This window comes from Camelus bactrianus, chromosome 16 (genome assembly GCF_048773025.1).
Source record: "Camelus bactrianus isolate YW-2024 breed Bactrian camel chromosome 16, ASM4877302v1, whole genome shotgun sequence".
Lineage (NCBI taxonomy): Eukaryota > Metazoa > Chordata > Mammalia > Artiodactyla > Camelidae > Camelus > Camelus bactrianus.
This window is the reverse complement of record NC_133554.1, coordinates 4,823,647-4,843,381: the sequence shown is the minus strand read 5'-3', so window position 1 is coordinate 4,843,381 and position 19,735 is coordinate 4,823,647. Positions and strand designations below refer to the sequence as shown.

General features: G+C 42.5%; 1 protein-coding gene across 2 annotated transcripts in view; it reads left to right on the top strand.

The window, feature by feature from the left end:
- DNAH9 (dynein axonemal heavy chain 9) overlaps positions 1 to 19,735 on the top strand; it is a 276,427-nt gene that overhangs the window by 45,150 nt on the left and 211,542 nt on the right. For both annotated transcript variants that reach the window (XR_012499359.1, XM_074342145.1), the window contains exons 15-19: positions 3,440 to 3,575; positions 6,995 to 7,191; positions 7,286 to 7,710; positions 18,504 to 18,726; positions 19,355 to 19,521. Coding sequence is in view for 1 of the 2 variants with exons in the window: in XM_074342145.1 (XP_074198246.1) it covers positions 3,440 to 3,575; positions 6,995 to 7,191; positions 7,286 to 7,710; positions 18,504 to 18,726; positions 19,355 to 19,521 (1,148 nt within the window). In the remaining variant the exon portion in view is untranslated. The remainder of the gene's footprint in view (positions 1 to 3,439; positions 3,576 to 6,994; positions 7,192 to 7,285; positions 7,711 to 18,503; positions 18,727 to 19,354; positions 19,522 to 19,735) is intronic.

Here is a 19,735-nt window from a genome sequence, read left to right as displayed (position 1 = left end):
AGACAGCATATAGTAAGAACTTACTTTTCTACCTCTAACAATTCTGCCTGGTAATTGGAATGATTAGACTATTACACTTAATGTAAGCATTGGATTATTGGATTTAGCGCCACTACTTTGCCATTTGTTTTCTTTTTGCTTCATTTCTTTTTTGCTCCTCTACTCTTTTTGTCCCCTGTTCTTGTTATCAATTGTATATTTTCTAGTATTCTATTTTAGTTTCTCGATCGGAATTTCAGCTTTACCTTGTTGCATTACATCTGCAGCGGTTGTTCTAGGTTTCAGTAGGTCTCTTGAACTAATCACCTTCTACTTAGAATTTCTCCATGAAGTATAGGAACCTAGCAGCAATTCAAACTGCTCGGCCATCTTTTGTAGTGTTGGGTGTGTGTGTGTGTGTGTGTGTGTGTTTAGAAAAATATTTATAGTGTTTTGTCTTTACTGATATGTTTATTAGTTTCAAACTTGTTTTTCCTTTCTGTAGAACTGAGCTACCATCTGTGGTCGTTTCTCCTCAGCCAGGAGAATGTCCTTTAGTATTTCTTGCATTTCAGGTCTGCTGATGACACATTCTCTCAGTTCTTGTTTATCTGAAAATGTCCTTATTTCGCCTTTGTTTTTGGAGTGTTTCATTGAATATAACATTCTGTGTCGACAGTTTTATTTTTCTTTCAGAAGTCATTTTATTGTCTTCTATCCTCCAAGGTTTCTGATGAGAAGCCAGCCGTAATGTGTATCTTTGTTCCTCTCTATATAATGTACTGTTTTTGTCAGGCTGCTTTTAATAGATTCCTTTTAAATAAATTCTTTGTATTTTTTTCCATTTGACCATGATGTGCCTAAATAAGTTTTCTTTATATTCAGCCTGCTTGGAGTTTGTGAGTTCTTGAATCTGTTTTTTGCCAAATTTGGGGAACTTTAAATAAAATTATGACATTCTTGTCTGGTAATTCCAACATCTATATTATTTCCTGAGTTTTTTTTTTAATGTGAAGTAAGTTTATGTTTTTCACACATAAAATAAATCTAAGGAATAGACATTCCAGGATTGGTGTGACAGTTAGTTTCTCAGTCTGTCCTTAGTGATTATTTTCTCTCTTGGTAAAATGTCACATTTTCCTGCTTCTTTGCACATCTAGTAATTTTTTATTATGTTGTAGGCATGTTGGATGCCACTTTAAAATCTGGCTGTTATTTCCCTTAAAGAGTTGTGATTTTGTTTTGGCAGGCAGTTAAGTCACTGGTGGGTCAGCTCGATCCCAAGCTTTGTTTTAAGCTTTGTTAGGGAAAGTCTGAAGAGACCTTACTCTGGAATAGAGCTCTAACCCTAAAGCATTTCAGGTTCTCAGCTGAAATCCTAGGTTATCTGTGAGGTCTTGACAGAACACTGACATCTTCCAGCACTGTGTGACCTTCACAGTCTCCATTCAGCTTCGAGCCCCCAGTAACTGTTCTCTGCCTGGTCTTGGAGAGTCTTGTCCCAAATATGTGCGGCTTAATGCTCAGTCAGGGACTCTAGGGGACTCAGCAGCCTGAGCAGTCCAAAGCCCCAGTTTCTGTCTTTTCTTCCCAGCAGGAAGGATGCCCTGATTTAGGCCCACTTCCCTGTGCCATGGCTTCTGGAAGGTGCCTCTAGGAAGAAAGCCAGGTGGTTGTGAACGCACCTGGCGTATTCCCCTTCTTTTAAGGATCGCATCCCGTGCTGTTACCCAGTTACCCAAAATAATTATTTCTTGTATCCAGTTCTATAGTTGTTTGTAGCAGAAGGGAAAGTCCGATCTCATTCCTGTCTCGGCTAAAACCGGAAACTTGAGCTATTTCTTTTTAGTTTACAGAAAACTCCTATGTGTTTGCTCCTTGTTCTCTAGTAGATTTGCGGTAGAGAGGTGAAAGGTATAGATAGCTGTATTGATAGGGTGTCAGTAGGAAAGAGAGAGAACAATTCTACAAGGCAGTCATAAAGACTCAAAGTTTTTAACTATGGAAGCAAGCAGACGTACACAGGTTAGTAACACCCGAGAGCAGCTCTGTATTGTCACTGTGATGACTTGCATGATGGTGGACTTTCATTAAATCTTTAATCTACTTAGGAAGGAAAGGTGTAGGTAATGCATTTTTAAAATTTTAGAGTGTTGTTGTTTAAAAGCAGAATCATGAGTTGTTTTTTTTAACTTAGGCGGATTTATCATATGGTGGTATTTCCTAAAGGACTAAGTGTGAATCACCTGGAAAATTTACTTTTGCAGAGTAATAACTGCTTTCTTTGAAGACTTAAGATAAATGGAAAGTTGCTGTAAGAAGGCTGAATGATGAAAATAATGATGAGTAAATGGGACGTCTGTACCTGCTGCACCACTAGGTCAGGGACTGTATCACGTGACAGGGAGGGAGAAAAGGCCCGTGCATTAATTTCTGTGTGTGCGTTTCTAAGTCAATCAGTATGAGAAAGGTTTCTAGTTAATAATATTAAATGCCAACAACAAGAAACTCCAGCTCATTTCTAAGGATTATCCAGGAAATGCTTTACTTGCTGGGACACCAGATTTCTTACACATTTTGAATTATAATACCCTCTGCCCTTGGTGTTCCTTCCTCTGCCCGCCTTCACTTCTGCTCTGATGCAGCTCCCTCCAGCCACCGGCCAGCATCCATGAAGCCCACACTGCATCCATCAGCATGCCTCCTGGGAAGGTGGCCTGATCCATCCTCCTTTCTCTGGGAGAGGATGAGACACCACATTCCCCTCAGCGGTTAACTGTGTGTTCCTTTCAAGCAAGGCCTGTGCCCGTTGGACGGGATGGGTCTGATAAATGCGTGGAGGTGTACTTCATTTTCATGTTCTTTATTGTGCTTCACAGATATCGTGCTGTTTTTTTTTTCAATTGAAGGTTTATGGCAACCCTGTGTTGGGCAAGTTCATCAAGGCCATTTTTCCAACTACATCTGCTCACTTCATAGCTCTGTGTCACATTTTGGTAATTCTCACAGTATTTCAAGCTTTTAAATTAGTATTATCCTTTTTATGGTGATCTGTGATTGGTAATCTTTGTTACTATTGTGAAAAGATTATGAGTTGCCAAAGGCTGAGGTGATAGTCAACATTTTTTTAGCAATAAAATATTTTTCAATTAAGGGATAAACATTCTTTTTTTAGACATAAAACCATTGCACACTTAATAGACTACAGTACAGTGTAAATATAACTTACATTTGCCCTGGGAAACCAAAACCTTTGTGTGACTGACTTTATTGTATATTCACTTTCTTGTGGTGGTCCGGAACCAAACCCACACTATCTCCCAGGTGCGTCTGTAATAGAACATTCTTCATAACAGTGCAGTTTTTATCCATGTGTTGTTTTCATTCCCATTAATGATGATAAGACCAATCCTCCCTTTTTATTAAACATGGTTTATATCCGTTCTTCTTTATCTTGCAGCAAAATCTGGGTCTTTTTTCAGCAGACCCGACCTCCAGTATCTGGAAGACTTACGTTAACTACATCGATGATATGTTACTGGATGGATTCTTCCTTGCCGTTGAGTGCTCCCTCAAGTACCTCCTGGAAAACACTGGTATTTACTGGCTTATGGATGTGGTTATTACTGGGAAGATAGCAGTAATAGCACCTGTCACGTTGCAGTGAAGTGCAGTTAAGTGCTCTGTGCCTCTTCCCAAAATGCTGTGAACTGTACACAGTAAAATAGCAAATGTATTGAGTTTCTCAACTGTTCAAAGATAAAAGACTTCTCTTTCTCCTAAACTCAGGTGATAAACCAGGCTCTAAGATAGCGAAGCCCATAGCAGAAGCAAACACGTAAAAGCGAATTCAGTCTAAATCAAGCTTCAGCGAGGAGGAGTGACTAAGCTGGAGCAGCGGGAGGCACCGCCGGTGATGGCAGCTTCATCTGGGCTTGACTCATGGCAGTGGGAGGGGGCGGTTTGTGCCTCCAAGCCTAATGTGCTCTAGCTCTGTAGCCTTTTGAAAACACAGGGAGCTTTTAGTAGCCAGCTTAAGTGGAAGAAACAGGAGTTTTTCTGTCTAAAAAGAGTCAGATGAGAAGCTGGGGGTGAGGGGGCTTTCAGAAGGAAAAGGACTGTTACAGAGGTAACGGGCATTCTTGGAATCTGTTGAAAGATAGCTAAGGTTTTAGCATTTATGGTTGATAACACTGGGTTCCGGTGCAGAGTCAAAGATTTTACAGTAGGGGCCAACCTCAGTTAGTAAGTGATGGGATGAAAAGGCAGAAGAGTTCAGGAATGAAGTTGAATTAAACCTTTCATATGCTGATAGATTCTAAGAAGCTTAGCAAGAGTGAAGGATAAGGTGAGGATGAAGGTGAGATGAGAGTCTGAGATGTCGAGTCCAACCTAAGAAAGAAATCAAATGCAGAGTTAAAACAGGTAGGTTGAGACCAGTGTCCAGACATCCAGGCCATGCCGGAGGACGCATGCAGACACCCAGGCTGAGAATGCAGAGAGGAGCAAGGCCAGCCCTGAGTGGAGCTCAGTTGGGCTGCCCCCACCTCCACCCCATGGTCTTGATAGGTGAAGTGACTCAGGTCAGAGGCAAGGTCTTTGCTTTCACAATGCAGGGTGCTCCAAATCAAGGAGATACAGCAGCAGGAAACAGCATAACCAACAGGTTGGGAAGTCACCTTCTAGAACCTGGGGGCAGGTAATCAGTACAGCTGGTTACAGGGGGAACACAGACACCAAGATTGGAGAGCTGGTTCCAAGGGACCAGTGCCAAAGGTGCTCATCTTAGTGAACTGACCATCCTCCTCTGATATTGGAGGTTGAGTGTCCTCATCACTTGGCCCTCCTCTCGAGATCTAGGAAGATGCCCCAGACACACTTGTGTGCAGGCACCGCACAAGAGATGGCCCCTAAATGTAGGGACTCACCCTAGGCCAGTGGCTATCCAGCTCTCCTGATGGGGGCTGTCCCATGTGTCACTTGCCCTCCTCGCATGGGAAGGAGAGCGTGGGAGCAGGAGGATGGGGGTGGGGGATGGTAGCCAAGTTACCTTCCCTCCGTGGAAATAAGAGGGGAGGGAAACACATTTTCTTCACAATATAGGATGGGCAGGAGCTGGCTTAGTAGCTGCCTGAGCTGAGGAGCTATAGATAAAATGAAAAGGCACTGGTTATCAAGAGGAGGTGAAGGAGCCTGAAGAGAGTGGCCTCTAAGTGGAAAGTCTCTGTGACCCTTTGCCCTAGCCCAGCTGGACTGCTTTATTTCCCTGGTCCACCCTGCTACTTCTACTTCTCGTGTTCGGTCAGATACCATTCCCGTGGCTTGGGCTGACCTCCCAGCCATCTCTCAGAATCCAAACCCTGCCTGTGTTAAATGCCACCCACTCTATCCAGAAACACCCTTCCCTTTCTCAACTCTTAAAGTGATCTACTTGTGCCAAGGGTGTGGAACCACTAAGACCATCTGGCTTGTACGGTAATTATGTTGACATTGCATCTAACATAGGGATTGGCTTCTCATGTTGGCACATAGGGCAAAATCTCATGTAGTCAGCATGCTCTTGAAAGTCTTTTAAATCCTTTAAATTATATACAACCCGATCTATTAAGTTACAAGTATTGGATGCATGTAGTAATGCAGACTATATCATGAGTACATATGCAAGGCATAATTCTGCAGATTTGTTTTAAAAAAACTGTAATAGTGGTATAGTTACTATGATACTAGTAAACTTGCATTGCCTTAAGTTAAACAGTCATTTGCTGGGACACTCCTGAGTCCAGTAATGCAAATTTATCATCCCTACTGTTCTGAAGGCCAGACCCTAGTCTTACATATCTTTGAGGATCCCACAGTTTTTTAGTTGGGGAGAATGGCTATGCAGTGTTAACAAAACTCCATCAGTGATGTGGCTTAAAGGACAAAGACATCTGTCCTCCAAGTACTAGTCAAAAGTGAGCACTCCAGGTTAGTGGCAAGGTCCTTCCATGCTGTGGTTCCACCACTTGCTGGGGCCTGGTTTTCATTTCCGTAGTTGAGTTGGTCACTGCCACATCCCAGTCTCACCTGTGGGAGGGAAGAAGAGAGAGCACAGAGGAGGCTCACCTGCTGTCTCATGGACCCCAGCCCAGAAGTGGTGTGTCCTCCCATGTTCCAGTGGTGAGGGAGTCCCTCTGGTTCTGGGAAGAAGGGGTAATGGAGTAATATGGGTAGTCTCCACCACCCGTGATATTTACCACATAACAGCCTCCTAAGTATTTTTACAATAAAAAAAAATGAAAATAAGTGGTTATTAATAAGAATCCAAGCATTTATCTTATACTTGGAACATTTTGTTCCATATTATATATTTTGATTTAAATTTAGCAAGGCAAGTTAGTCTAGCAAGTAATCAGGGATCTGTTAATTATTTATACTGTTTCTTAAATTTTTATCACTATAGGACTACAGAATTAAAGTAAGTTCTGTTTTTATAGAGAAGGAGCAAAACAGGCAGGAACAGGCAGGATTGTGTCTTTTTTTTTTTCCCCCATAACTACACAACTTTGGACAAGCACACCCTTCTTCCCCTAGTGGCTGCCCATAGAATTGCCTGGTTTGTGCCCAAAAGGAAGTCAGCTGCTTCCAAGAAATTGGCTTTGCAAAATCAACCTCTTCTCAGCCAGAGGCTGTGCTGTCCCCCAGGAGGCATTGGGAGTGCGGAAGGGGACTGGCCTGCGTGGTCAGTCACTGGCACCTGCTCTCTGAGGACAAGGAGAGAAAATGTCCTGCAACACCCAGGACAGCTCTGCGCAAGAATTAGCCACTTTGAAGTGTCAGTGGTTCCCCTGTGATAGACACTGCAAGACCATCACCCTTGCCTTTTGTGGAGTGTTAGCAAGTTTTACATTCCACTTCCTTATACCCAGACAGCCCATCTAAAGGAAAGAAATGTTCTGAGTGCTTTTGAAACAGTGTTGTAGTTTGTCTCTTTTACCCATTCTCCTTTGTTTTGTTTGTTTTCCTTGTTTTTCAGAATGTAAGGCAGGCGTCCCCCCGATATTTGAAGCACAGCTGAGCTTAGCCATCCCAGACTTGGTCTTCTGTCCGTCTCTGGAGTCTGGAGTGAAGGGTGGCTTCTATGACATTGTTGAGGGTCTTGTCACCAGCATTTTTAAGATACCGTCCCTGGTGCCGAGGCTTTCCCCTCAGAACGACTCTCCCCACTATCAGGTACTGGATCTGCAGCCGTCCTGCCCGCCAGCCTGATCTGGAGCTCCCGGCGAAGTGCTGCTGTAACCCGCCCGCTGTGGTCTTGCTCCCGCAGGTTGACCTGGAGGCCATGGCCGATCTGGCGGGCATGCGGGGCGAGCTCATGGAGAGGGTACGGAGCGTGATGGGCCTCTGCTGCCGCTACCGGGACACCTTCAGCCAATACTCCTACCTCTACGTGGAGGACCGGAGGGAGGTTCTGGGGCAGTTTCTCTTGTACGGGCGCGTCCTCACACCCGAGGAGGTCGAAACCCATGCCGAGGACGGCATCCCGGAGAACCCGCCCCTCCTCCATCAGTTCAAAGCACAGATCGACTCCTATGAAAAGCTCCATGAAGATGTGTGCAGGCTGGAGACCATCAAGGTGTTTGATGGCTGGATGAAGATCGATGTCCGACCCTTTAAAGCATCTCTGTTGAATACAATTAAGAAGTGGAGCCTCATGTTCAAACAGCATCTTGTGGACTACGTCACTCACAGGTAACCAGGGCGTTCTAGCTTTCTTCCAGCTTCCCGGGCTGGCGGGAACACCATGTTTTTCATCTTTTTCACACTTTTCCCCTTGGGTTCGTTGGTTAAATTAAAAATTAAAACAGCTCGTTGGAGGTTCCAGGCGTGTGGACACCAGTAGTAGCTTTAGTCCTGCCCTTCTCCTTTGTTCCTCACTCCTGGCCTCTTTTTGTTTTGTTTTCCATTTGGTGCCCAGTGTGTGAAAGTCACGCAGTGAGTGGTAAATAACGTTCGATACAGTAACAGCAGATCTAACCTCCCTTCACAACTCTGGCTGTGAAATCTTTTTAAGCCTGAGAAGCAGAGGGGGTCTAATGGGCCTCTTAGTTTTTATTTCTCCCACTAACTCCTTGTCTCAGGTTATCCAGCTGTGCAGTGCGGAAGTCACTAAATCCCCACACCCCAGTGCCTGTCAGCGCCACTAGTCATGTGACAGATTGGATCTGAAACTCTGTGTTTCACAGTGGATCCAGACCACCCAGGCCAGCACCAGGCTCTCTAAGCCAGAGCATCAGCCTCTGGAGAAATGATCAAGTTGGTTAACAGTCTCCCAGTCACTTTACCTTAGCCTTGTCCCCAAAGATCTGTCCAAGGTCTGAATCTCACATGGCCTTTCCTTAATGCCTGTGCACTGGTCTCCCTGTTCCTCTTCTTATAAGGCCACTAATTCCTTATGAGGCACCCTCTGCTGACCTCATCTAACCCTAATTACCTCCCCAGAGATCCCAGCTCCAAATACGTCCTCACTGGGGATATGGGCTTCAACATAGGAGTTTGTGGGAAACACATTTAGTCCATAATATCATCTCAACTCTCATCCCCATTCAGCTCTTTATGCCCTAATCTGACTCCACCTCTACCCTTGCCCTTGCCAAGCCCTCCCCTGTGCCCCTTCCCTAGACCTCAGGATCGTTCATCAGCAAAAGTCTGCTGTCCCTTCTTCATATTCTTTTATATGCTTTTTGCTCCGAAACCCTGCTCTCTCCTGAGGGTACTGCCTCCCTGCAGCCCTGCCAAGTAGGGGCTGATTTTTCTCCTGTGTTGCTCTTCCCGCTGGGCCTAGAGGTAGATAAGATACTCTTGGTCCCAGACCATTTCACCACCATTGTCCTCAAAATCCCCAGCTCCACTGGAGTGAATTCTTCCAGTACCAACTGCCCCTTGTCCTTGCTGTGGACACCTACCAAGCCCTTAGTCCTTCCTCCTCTTCATCAGATCTTGTCCGGCTCAGCCTCCCTCTCCCATCCAGCTGCTGATCATCCTGCTGAGGGGCTCAGCATCCACACAAAGCTTCATTACACCTGCCTTCTACTGTCTTGGCCTCTGTCTCCTGTGCCCTTGCCCGCCGCCACACCTCTGCTCCCTGATTCCCTGCTGCGCTCTCAGTGGAGTGGAGGGTAAGATGTGGAAGTACTTGCTCCCCTTCACAGTCTCAGGTTTAAGCATTCTGTTGACTGACCACCACCTGGTATCTTTCCAGGTCACAGATTGGCCACCCTGCCATGCCAAGTTCATCAGCCCCATCAGGATTTCCAGCCCATTGGCCCTGACACTTTCTCAGCATTTATCACCCTTACTCCCCATTCCTGTTCCCATGCAGTAAAACTCTGACTCTCTAAACTCAGCGCTCCACACCTGCGCCTGAGCAGGTCGTCCTTGATGAAGGAAGAACAAACCATTCTCCTGACCAATCTCGTATTAAAGCTACGAACGTAAAATTCAAGCAGGCCCTGAACATTTTCAGAGATGCTTTCCAGCTCCCCCAACTCTTTCTCCTTAAACCTCAAATATCCTTTCTTCCCTTATAACCTTCCCTCTCATTTCACTGAAAAATTAGAACCAGTCGCAAGAGAACAAATGCACCTTTTTACCAACAAATCTACCAGCCTACCTACACTTGAAGCCATACATTCACCTACCTCCTGTTACAGTGCATAAGCTGCTTTTCTAAGTCCAGCCTCTTTGCTCTCACCTACCTGAAGACTTGCCTCCTTAAATATTTCCTATCAACAACACCATCTATTTTTTCCCTTCATACATTCTCAGTGGCATGCAAATATATTGTCATGTCTGCCATCTGAAAAAAAAAAAAAAGAAAGGAACACAGCCCCACAGTCCTTCCAGCTCCAGCACCATTTCTGTGTGCTCCTCTTCACAGCAAAATTCCTCACAAGTTGTGTCTGTTCTTGGTCCCTTTACTTCTCCATCTTCCATTCCCTCTACAAGAAGTTTCATTATAAAATGTAGCATACATACAATTTAGAAAAAAGTATTAAAATGAACACTTCCATTTGCCTTATCCAGCTAAGAAAGAGAACATTAACTATATTTTAAAATTCCCTTATGCATTTTTCCCTGATCAAATCCCTCTTCCTCCCTGCCAGATGTGCCCCCTGCCCTAAATGTGACATAATCCTGTCTGTGCTTTTCTTCATGGCTCAGTACACACACGCACACACACACACATACACATCTGCATTTTAAAACTGTAAAAATGAAGCAGTATCGCATACCACCTATCTTTCTGTGTCTTGATTCTCTCACTCAGCATTCTGAGATCCATGCATGTTGAGAATGCAGCACTGGTTCATTCATTTTAGCTGCTGTAGAGTACCCCGTCCAAATATGCTACAGTTAACCTGTCCATCCTATAGTTAACGAGGACGTGGGTTGTGTCAGAGGGGATTCACTAATATCGACGAGACTGCTGTGTGTTCTCGTGTACAGGTGCCGCGGGATACACGAGCAGTCACCCCCAGGTGTACACATAAGAGCGGAACTGCTGGGCCAGTGCAGATCACGCCAGCGGTCTCCAGGGAGCAGCTGTGTGTGAAAGTTCCTGTAGCCCCACAGCCTAGCTCCTCTTCTTACTGACAGACTGTTTAATGCTGCCTGTTCTGATGAGCGTTTAGTGACGTCTCATTGTGGTAAATATTTTACATCACTCTGATTGTGAATGAAGTGGCTGGTCTTCCTGTGTTTGGGGTGAGCCATTATGTTTCCTCTTCAGTGCTTGTTCATAGCTCTTGCCCATTTTTTATTGGACCTTACCTTTTCCTTTTCCGTAATTAGAAGTTACTTATATATTCTGTATCTAATCCTTTACTAGTTGTATATGTTACAAATACAGTCTCCCGTTTTGTGGCCTGTGTTCCCACTGTGTTTATGGTATATTTATGAACAGTTCAATTTTATGTAGCCAAATGTGCCCATCTTTTCCCTTGTGTGACCTTCTATTCTCTTAAATAAATCCTTTCTTGTCCTAATGATTCTAATGATATTCTCTTCTGTCCTTTCCTAAAAGTTTTAGTTATAGTTATAGTTTCGTCTTGTATGTTAAGTAGCTCTTTGCCTGTCGCTGCGTTAATATGACACAGTCCTAGTCACTATAACTTTGTAATAAATCTTGATATCTGGCAGGCGATTCCCCACCTTATTCATTTCCATTAAGAGTGTCTCAACAATTGTTAGACTGTTTTACATAAATTTCGCAATCAGTTTGTAGAAGAAGAAGTCCATTGGGATTTTGCTTATGTTTGCAGTGACTATAGATCAATTTGAGGATAATTGTCATCTTTTTACTGAGTATTCCTGTCTAAGACCATGTTTTCTCTCCATTTACATTCTTCAGTGTCTTTCAGTGAAATTTTGTAATTGTTACTTTTAAAATAATTTTCATGTCTTGTTAAGATTTATTTCTTAGTATTTTATTTTTTGTTTCCAGGCATAAGTGATATTTTTAAATCATATTTTCCGTGTGTATTTGGAAATAAAATCGATTTTTGTATATTGATTTTGTATCAAGCAACTCAACTAAATTAGCTTGTTAACTCTAATAATTTACTTATGTACTCTTTGTTTGCTATGTACTTAGTCATCATGTATAAATTTATGATAATTTTATTTCTTCCTCTCAGTCATCTTTTAATGCATTTTATCACTATTTCCTATCTGACTACACTGACTAGGACTTTGATATAACATTGGATAAAGTGGTGATAAGTATCCTTGTCTTGTCCCTGATCTTAAAGAGGATACTTTCAACATTTCAGCAAGTAGTATAATATTCTGTGATTTTCTTATGGATTCTCTTTATCTGATTAAACAAGTTCCCTTCTATTCCTAATTTGTTAAGAGGATTTAACATAAATGGATATAACATTTTATCGAAGGTTTTTCCTAACTCCATTAAGGTAACTGTTTTTTTTTTCCCCCTCAATGTGTTAAAGTTGTGAATATGTTATTTGGTTTCTAATATTAAGCCAACCTAGCATTACTGAGATGAGCCAGTATGAAATATTATCCTTTTCAGTATATTCATTGGTTGACTTTGTTGAGCATGTTTCACTTGGGCTGTTGTGTCTGTGTTTGCTGAGACTGGCCTTCAGTTTTTCCTTTCTGTACTGGCTTTGCCTGATCTTGCTCTGTGGTTCTGCTAGCTTCATAAAATGGGTCGGGAAGTAATCCTTCCTATTTATTTTCCATAAGAGCGATATAAGATTGAAATTTTCTGATCCTTGAAAATTTGCTTTAAATCTCTTATCGAACCATCTGGCTTGGCATTTTCTTTGTGCAAGATTTTACCTGTAATTTCTCTAATGTTTATAGGAATATTAAGGTTTTTTCCTTCCTTCGTAAGTCGTATTTTTCTAGGGATGTAGCCATTTCATGTAAATCTTCAAATTATTGTCATGAAATTTATATTATTCTCTTACCTGTTTAATCTCTACAGAATCTATGATTATGTCCCTCTTTACATTTCTATTCATTTTTATTGTGCTTTCTGACTTCTTCACTTAATTAATCTTACCAGACATTTACAAAGAACTATCTTATGAGCCCTTTGATCCTCTTTATTATAATTTGATTTCTATTTCAATAATTTATTCTTTTATGTTTATTATTTCCTTCTACTTTCTTTGGGTTTATTTTCTGTCCTTTGGCTAACTTAAGATGTGTGCTTTGCTTATTCATTTTGAGCCCTCCATCTTTTTTAATGTAACATTTAAAGTTATAAATTCCCTTCTAAGTACAATTTTACCTACATCTCACGTGTCTTAGTATGCAATATTGTCATTATAATTTAGTCCTAAATATTTTAGTATTCATTATGATCTATTTATATTTATATTTTAAAATCTTAAAACATGGGGTTCTTCTGGTTATGTTCCTAATATTAATTTAACAATTGCATCTGGTTGGAGGATGTGACATATATAATAACAAGCTTCTGAAATTTGTTGAGATTTGCTTTATGCACTACAGTATGGTCAGTTTTTGTTAATGTTCTGTGCCCATTTGAATGTGTATTCTATCACTGCTGGGCGTAATGTTCTATGCATGCCCATTTGCTCAAACTTGTTTTCTTCAAATCCACCATAACCTCACTGCTATTTTCTTTGTCTGTTTAATTTGTCAATTACTGAGATAATTGTGTTAAAAAATCTCCCACTTGGGTGGTAGACTGTTGATTTTTCAGTTCTGTCACTTTTCATTTCCATGTATTTTAAGTTCTGTTATATGAGCATGCAGAGCTTTTTTTATATCTTCCTGGATAATGGACTCTTTTTGCCACACATTAAAAATCTTTTATCATTAGCTTTATTTCTTGGGTTAAAGTGTGTTTTGTCTTATATTAATATAATTAACTGGGTCCTTTGTATGATGTTTGCCCAATGTCTCTCATTTTATCCTTTGGCTTTCAGTCTCTCTGTGCCTTTGTATTACAAGAGATCTTTATTATTGGCATGGAGCTGAGTGTTTTATCTACCTTAATATCTTTCTTTTAACTGGGGGGTTTTGTTCATTAATGTCTGTTGTACTATATTTGAATTCATTTGTACCATTTTATTGTGTAGTTTCTGTTTGTTCTTCTTTTCTTTTTCTTTTTAATGTCTTGCCTGCTTTGGGGTTGAATTTTTTGATATTTTCTCTTTTCTTTTTCCATTTTTTCCTTTCTGCTTATTTGGACGTTGTACTAAATCTACTGTCCTAATGGTTAACCATAGCCAGTTTTAAAAACATTCTTAAAAGAAATAAACTTAATAGTACTGTTACTCTTTTCACAACCAGTACGACTTTAGAATAGTTTGATCTCAGCCATTTAACCCAAATTATATTCTATCATTCCCAGTAACTTCAATTCTTCTCTATTATTTATCTAAACTCTGCAAATTACACTTTATTTCTGTACATTCAATGTTTACTTAAGTTTACCTGCATATTTACCAATATCTTTACTCGTTCCATCTTTCTACATTACAGACTTGCTACCAGAGGTATAGCCATTAGAAAGTCCTTTAGTAAGTTCCTGTTGGTGGAACTCTCCTTCTTTCTTTGTCTGGAAATTTATATATTTTGCCCTCATTCTTGAAAAAACTTGTTTGTGGAAGAGAGAATTCCAGGATCAGAGATACTATCTGTGAGTCCGTTGAAAATATTATTCCGTTGTGTCCTGGCTTCATTTTTGCTGTTGCATGGTCAGCCATCTGTTTAGTTTTGTTTTTTGTTTTTTTTAATAGAAATGTATCTTTACTCTGCAGCTAATTTTAAGATTTTTAAAAATTTTTGGTTTCATATTGAAGTACCTGTGTGAGGGTTTCTTTATATTAATTCTACCTTGAATTTGTTGGGATTCCTTGACCTAATACTTGGTGTCTTTCATTAATTCAAGAAAATTCTCAGCCACGATCTCCTCAAAGATTGCTTCTTGCCCATTCTCTGTATCACCTCCTTCTAGAGCTCTTATTACACGTATACATTTTTCAGTATCCCCTATGTCTTTGAACAGTTTTCATAGTTTGCAGTTTATTGTATTTCTGCACTGCAGTAGAATAGTTTCTCCACTTTTATCATACAGTAGTCAGATTCTCTCAGTTTTGTCTAAATTGCCTGTTTAATTCATTCAGTGAGCTTTGAATTTTCATTATAATTTGCATTTTTAGATCTTGTATTTGGTTATTTTACAGTTTTGTTTATTCATTTCTATACCCTCTTGTTCTTTGCCAAGTTCATTCTCTTTTATTTTTTCACTTTTTAAGTTTTAGAATACATTTACTAGAGGATGATCTCAAGATAACTTTTGATTTCTCAGCTTAAAAATGGTTTGTTTCTTCATGCCGTAGATCAAAGGTAACATAAAGGCCTACAGAAAATTATTAGCTTCTTTCTCCTGGAATTGTCCACTAACATAACACAGTATGATCATTTTCGCATTGCTAGAACACATATTAAAAGCTTCCTTTCGCATAGTAATGCCATCACAGGCCATAGTTTTCATGTTACCCACTTCAATAGGTTTTGTCACTTTTTTGAATCCATTATTCAATACAAAGGTCCACACTATCACAGATCCTGACTGTATTTCAAGAACTTCTGAAATCACCTTCATTCCTGACTCTGAGATAGATCTTAAAGGCAAGTTGGGGCAGGGGCAGGGGTGGTGACCTATTATTGAGAAGGTAAGAGCTTATCTAGGCTTCTGATGGGCGATTCCTAAAGACAGCCTTTCTGTAGAAACTGATATATCGTGCCTAAAAGGATGAAATTGCTTTTCTTAGCCAGCCTCCAGTAGACGTCTGGGAAACTGTAGGGAAGGCACTTGCTCTCGCCGTGTGGGTCACAAACAAAAAAGCAAGGCCCCTAAACAAGAATTCTTTTTGTCCTTTGACTTACTGAATATTACTGTTTTATATTCTGCATCTGAATTCCAATATCTGAAATCTTCACAGGTTTGATTTTGCTGTTTCTGCTGGCTCCCACTCATGGTGACTTCTTTCCTTGCCTATTTTGTGACTTTGGATTATGAAATCATGTTCCTTGGAGTCTCATCCTTTGAGGGTTGGATTCTTGTTGCATTGCTCCAGGAATGATTTTCATTTGTTTCTGCCAGTCTTCAAGGGACTCTTCCAACCCCAGACCACTTGAACGTCAACTTAGAATAGTCCACCTAGTGCCAAGGCCAGTACGGGCACGTTTCCGTGCCGCGCCCTACCGTGCAGTGCGTTTGCTGCTTGCTAACCTTTGTGGTGTTGAAACTTCCCATGCAGCCTCCCATTAGCTTCCTCACCTTATGTGGTCCCTGGGCTTAGTCGTCTCCTCCCCACAGCTCATAAAGCCTCGGAGCAGCAGCTCGGGGTCCCAGGGTTCAGTAGAAACTACCCTGTGCAGGACAGCTTTGAACCTTGCTTTCCTCCCAGGGTTTCTGCTTTCACTGCATTTTCAGCCTCTGGAGATTTCTTAATTTCATGCCACCTCAGTGATACATTTTTAAATGATTCTGAAATAGCCACGTATGCATTGTTGTTGTTTTAGCAGAAGAGTCATTCATATTACCGTGTACGTCATACAACTAGAAGCAAAGGTCCACCATTCTCCAACCCACCCTCCAGTCAGGCTTTCATTAGACTGCTCCACTGAAATCGTTCTTGTCAAACTCCCCCTTGAGCTTCAGAGGGCCACATCCGGGGCTGATGACCGGTCATCTTCTCACTTGCACCTCTCAGCAGTGCTTGGCCCAGCCGATCACTCCCTCCTTCCCAGACTGTTTCTTCGGGATACCTCACTCTCTTATTTCTTCCTGTCGCACAGGTTATGCCTTCATGGTCTCCTTGGCTGACACACCTCCTCTTCTAGGACTTAAAATACTAGAATTTCCGATACCTCAATCCCGGAATTTCAGTTCTATCCACAGTCATATTCCAGGTGGTATTTAACCTAACATTTTGAATACATCTGTGTGCTGGTAACTACCAAATTTACATCTTTAGCCCCACCTGTTAGGAATTCTAGACTTACATTCAACTGTGTAATAAATACCTCCCCTTTGGTGTCTAGTGTCTGTGAGGCACCTCAGACCTAACGTGTTTAAGACTTATTCCTGAGGCAGCAGGGGGGGGCATAGCTCAGTGGCACAGTGATTACTTAGCATGCATGAGGTCCTGGGTTCAGTCCCCAGTGCCTCCATTAAATAAATGAATGAATTAAAAAAAATAAACAAACCTAATTACTCCTCTCCCCAAAAAACATAAACAAACAAAAAAACTCCTCTCCCAGTTCTCCCTCAAAAAAAAAAACAAAAAACAAAAACCCGTCTTCCCCATCTCTTTAAATGGCATCATCATTTACTGCATTGCCAGGAGTCCTTATTGAATTCTCTCGTTCCCTCACACCTCTCCCCCAACCCATCAGTGGGTCTTCCTGGCTCTACATACCAAAAAACTGCCTTGAATCTGACCGCTCCTCATGTCCACCATCCAGGTCAAAGCCAGTCTCTTCTGTCACCCAAACAATCATTATAGTCCCTAAATGCCCCCTTGGCTTCTGTTCTTGTCTCCCTGATCCATGCCACCAGCACCAGCACCACTTCCAGTGAAGTCCTCTCTCCTCCATATACAGCTCTTTCTGAAAATAAATCAAGTTATGCCATTCTTGTACTCGGCGTTCTCATACTTAGAACAAAATCTGAACCTCTTCCCACAGCCAGTAGGGCCGTACAGCGTCTGCCCCTTATCTGCCCGCTTCTCCCTCCATGCTTCCTCCTGTCCTCTTCATGCTTCTGCTACCCCTCTCCCTCAAACAAATCAGACTGAATCCAGCCTCAGTGCCTTTCTGCACGCAGCTCCCGAGCCTGGGAAGCTCTTTTCCTGTTTCTTCCCGGTGCCCCCTCCTTCATGCTGTTTACATTGCTGCTAGGACGTCGTCTCAGTAGAAAGGCCCCACTGACCGCTCCGTGTAAAGTCCTGTCCTCAGCCTCTAGGCCCTCATCTCATCGCATGCATCGCTGAGTGTACTCATGCGTTTCATCGATCTGTTTCCTGTTTATGTATTTATATGTTTATTTTGGGGGGGTAATTAGGTTTATTTATGTATTTATTTGGTGTTTCAGCAGAGACACTGGGGACTGAACCCAGGACCTCCTGCATGCGAGGCATGCGCTTTACCACTGAGCTACGCCCTCCCCCCGTTTCCTGTTTATTTTTCCCACTAGGACATGAGCTTCATAAGAACAGAGGCTTTGTTTCTCTTACTTGTCGTCCTGTCCTCAGAACCTAGAAGCATGCTGGGGCTTAGTATAGATGCTCGATAAACATTTTGAATTAAAGAATGAATCTCACTTAACTCTCATAAGCACTGGTGAGACAAGTGATTTTTTTCAGTCTCATAGGTGAGGAAGCAGAGGCTCGGAGATGTTAAATGACTTGGCCATGGTTACACATCTAGTGAGCATCAAAACTAGACCCAAGTGTGTATAACCATAGAGACCAGACTGTTTTCAGTTTTTTAAAAAATAATTTCAGATTCACAAAACAACGCATCATATATTCACTTTGAAATTATTATACTTTGAAATTAGTTGTTTTAAAAAGCTGTAAAAATAGTACAAAGAGTTCTGCTTCACCTTCACCCAGCTTTCCCAAATCCTAACATCTCGTGGGACTGTGACGCCATTATCGACACAAGGATGTTAACAGTGGTGCAGAAGTAGGAACTCATCCACGGACTGACTCACGTGTCACCAGTTGTCCCAATAACGCGCCCTGTCTCCTGAGTCTCCTCCATCATGGAGGGCTCAGTTTTTGTCCTTCGAGACTTTGACATTTCTGAAGAGGGCCGTGTCTCGTGGTCAGGATGTAGCCTCCACAGAGTGTGGGCACATGGAGCGTTTTCCATAGTGATAGCTGCTGGTGTCGGGGAAATAAATAACTCTTCCTTCCCAGGAGTGGGAAGAGGATGGCTCCTCACGTCCTGTTTGTTTTACTCAGCTTGGCCGACCTTGAAGCATTTATAAAAAATAGCGAGAATGGCTTGCTCAAGAAAGTCGAAAAAGGCGATTTCAAAGGGTTGGTTGAGATCATGGGACACCTTGTGGCTGTTAAAGAACGGCAGAGCAGCACCGATGAGATGTTTGAGCCTCTGAAGCAAACTATTGAACTGCTGAGGACCTATGAACAGGAATTGCCGGAGACAGTGTTCAAGCAGCTGGAGGTCAGTGCAAAGTTTATGTTTTCCTAATGAAAGAAACAGAGGGGAAGTTTGGGGATTTCAGAGTGGGATGAGGTAGGCTGAAGTAAGAGAGAAACAGGACTTGGTGATAACTCAGGGTTTTGGAATTAGGTGTATAATGTGTACCGCAGTCTTGAAACTCAGTAAATATGAAACACCGTAATGCTGGAGATATATGGGAGAACAGATGTGGATGAAGTGTTTGGTTTTTTTTTTTTTTGTTTTGTTTTTTTTTCAGAATTAGAGAAAACCAACTTTTTGACTCAGAGGAAGAAAAGCAGGTCTGGGGAATGTCACGTTGCTCTAAGAAGGGCATACAAGAAAATAACCAAGCACCCTTAGAAAATACAGAAAAGGGCAAGGGTTACTGGGTTGGAAGTTGAGGGCAAAAAGGATAGTATTAAGTCAGAATTAGGTGACAGGCGGGGGAGAGGGCAACCGGGGAGCCAAGTCAGGGAAGGGGCAGTTGTCAGGAAACGGCAAGCAATATATCACAACAGCGTAGCCGGGCATCGCGGCAGAGGTGAAGACGTCCGGGCACGCCCAGCTTCAGGACTCCTGGGGAGGGGAGCACAGTGTGGGTCTGACCACACTGAGGTCTCCTTTGCAGGAGCTGCCTGAGAAATGGAACACCATGAAAAAGATGGCCATTACCGTGAGGCAGCAGGTGGCCCCGCTGCAGGCGAATGAAGTGGGTGTCCTCCGCCAGAGGTGCACAGCCTTGGAGCTGGAGCAGCAGCAGCTCTGGGAGCGGCTCCGCCGCGAGGCGCCCTTCAGGTACAACCCCTCCTCCCTGCAGGTACAGCCCCCCTGCAGGTGTGGGCCCAGGGCGCCACCCCATCTCCCATCCCTTCAGCACGGCCCCCTCCAGTCACGGATGAGCTCTCTGTTGAGCGCGTGTGTCCCTAGAACAGGTGGAGACTGGTTAGTAGTCCTCCCTCCCGTTCAGGCCCACTGGTTGGAACATGGTGCTGACGTCCACAGTCCGATC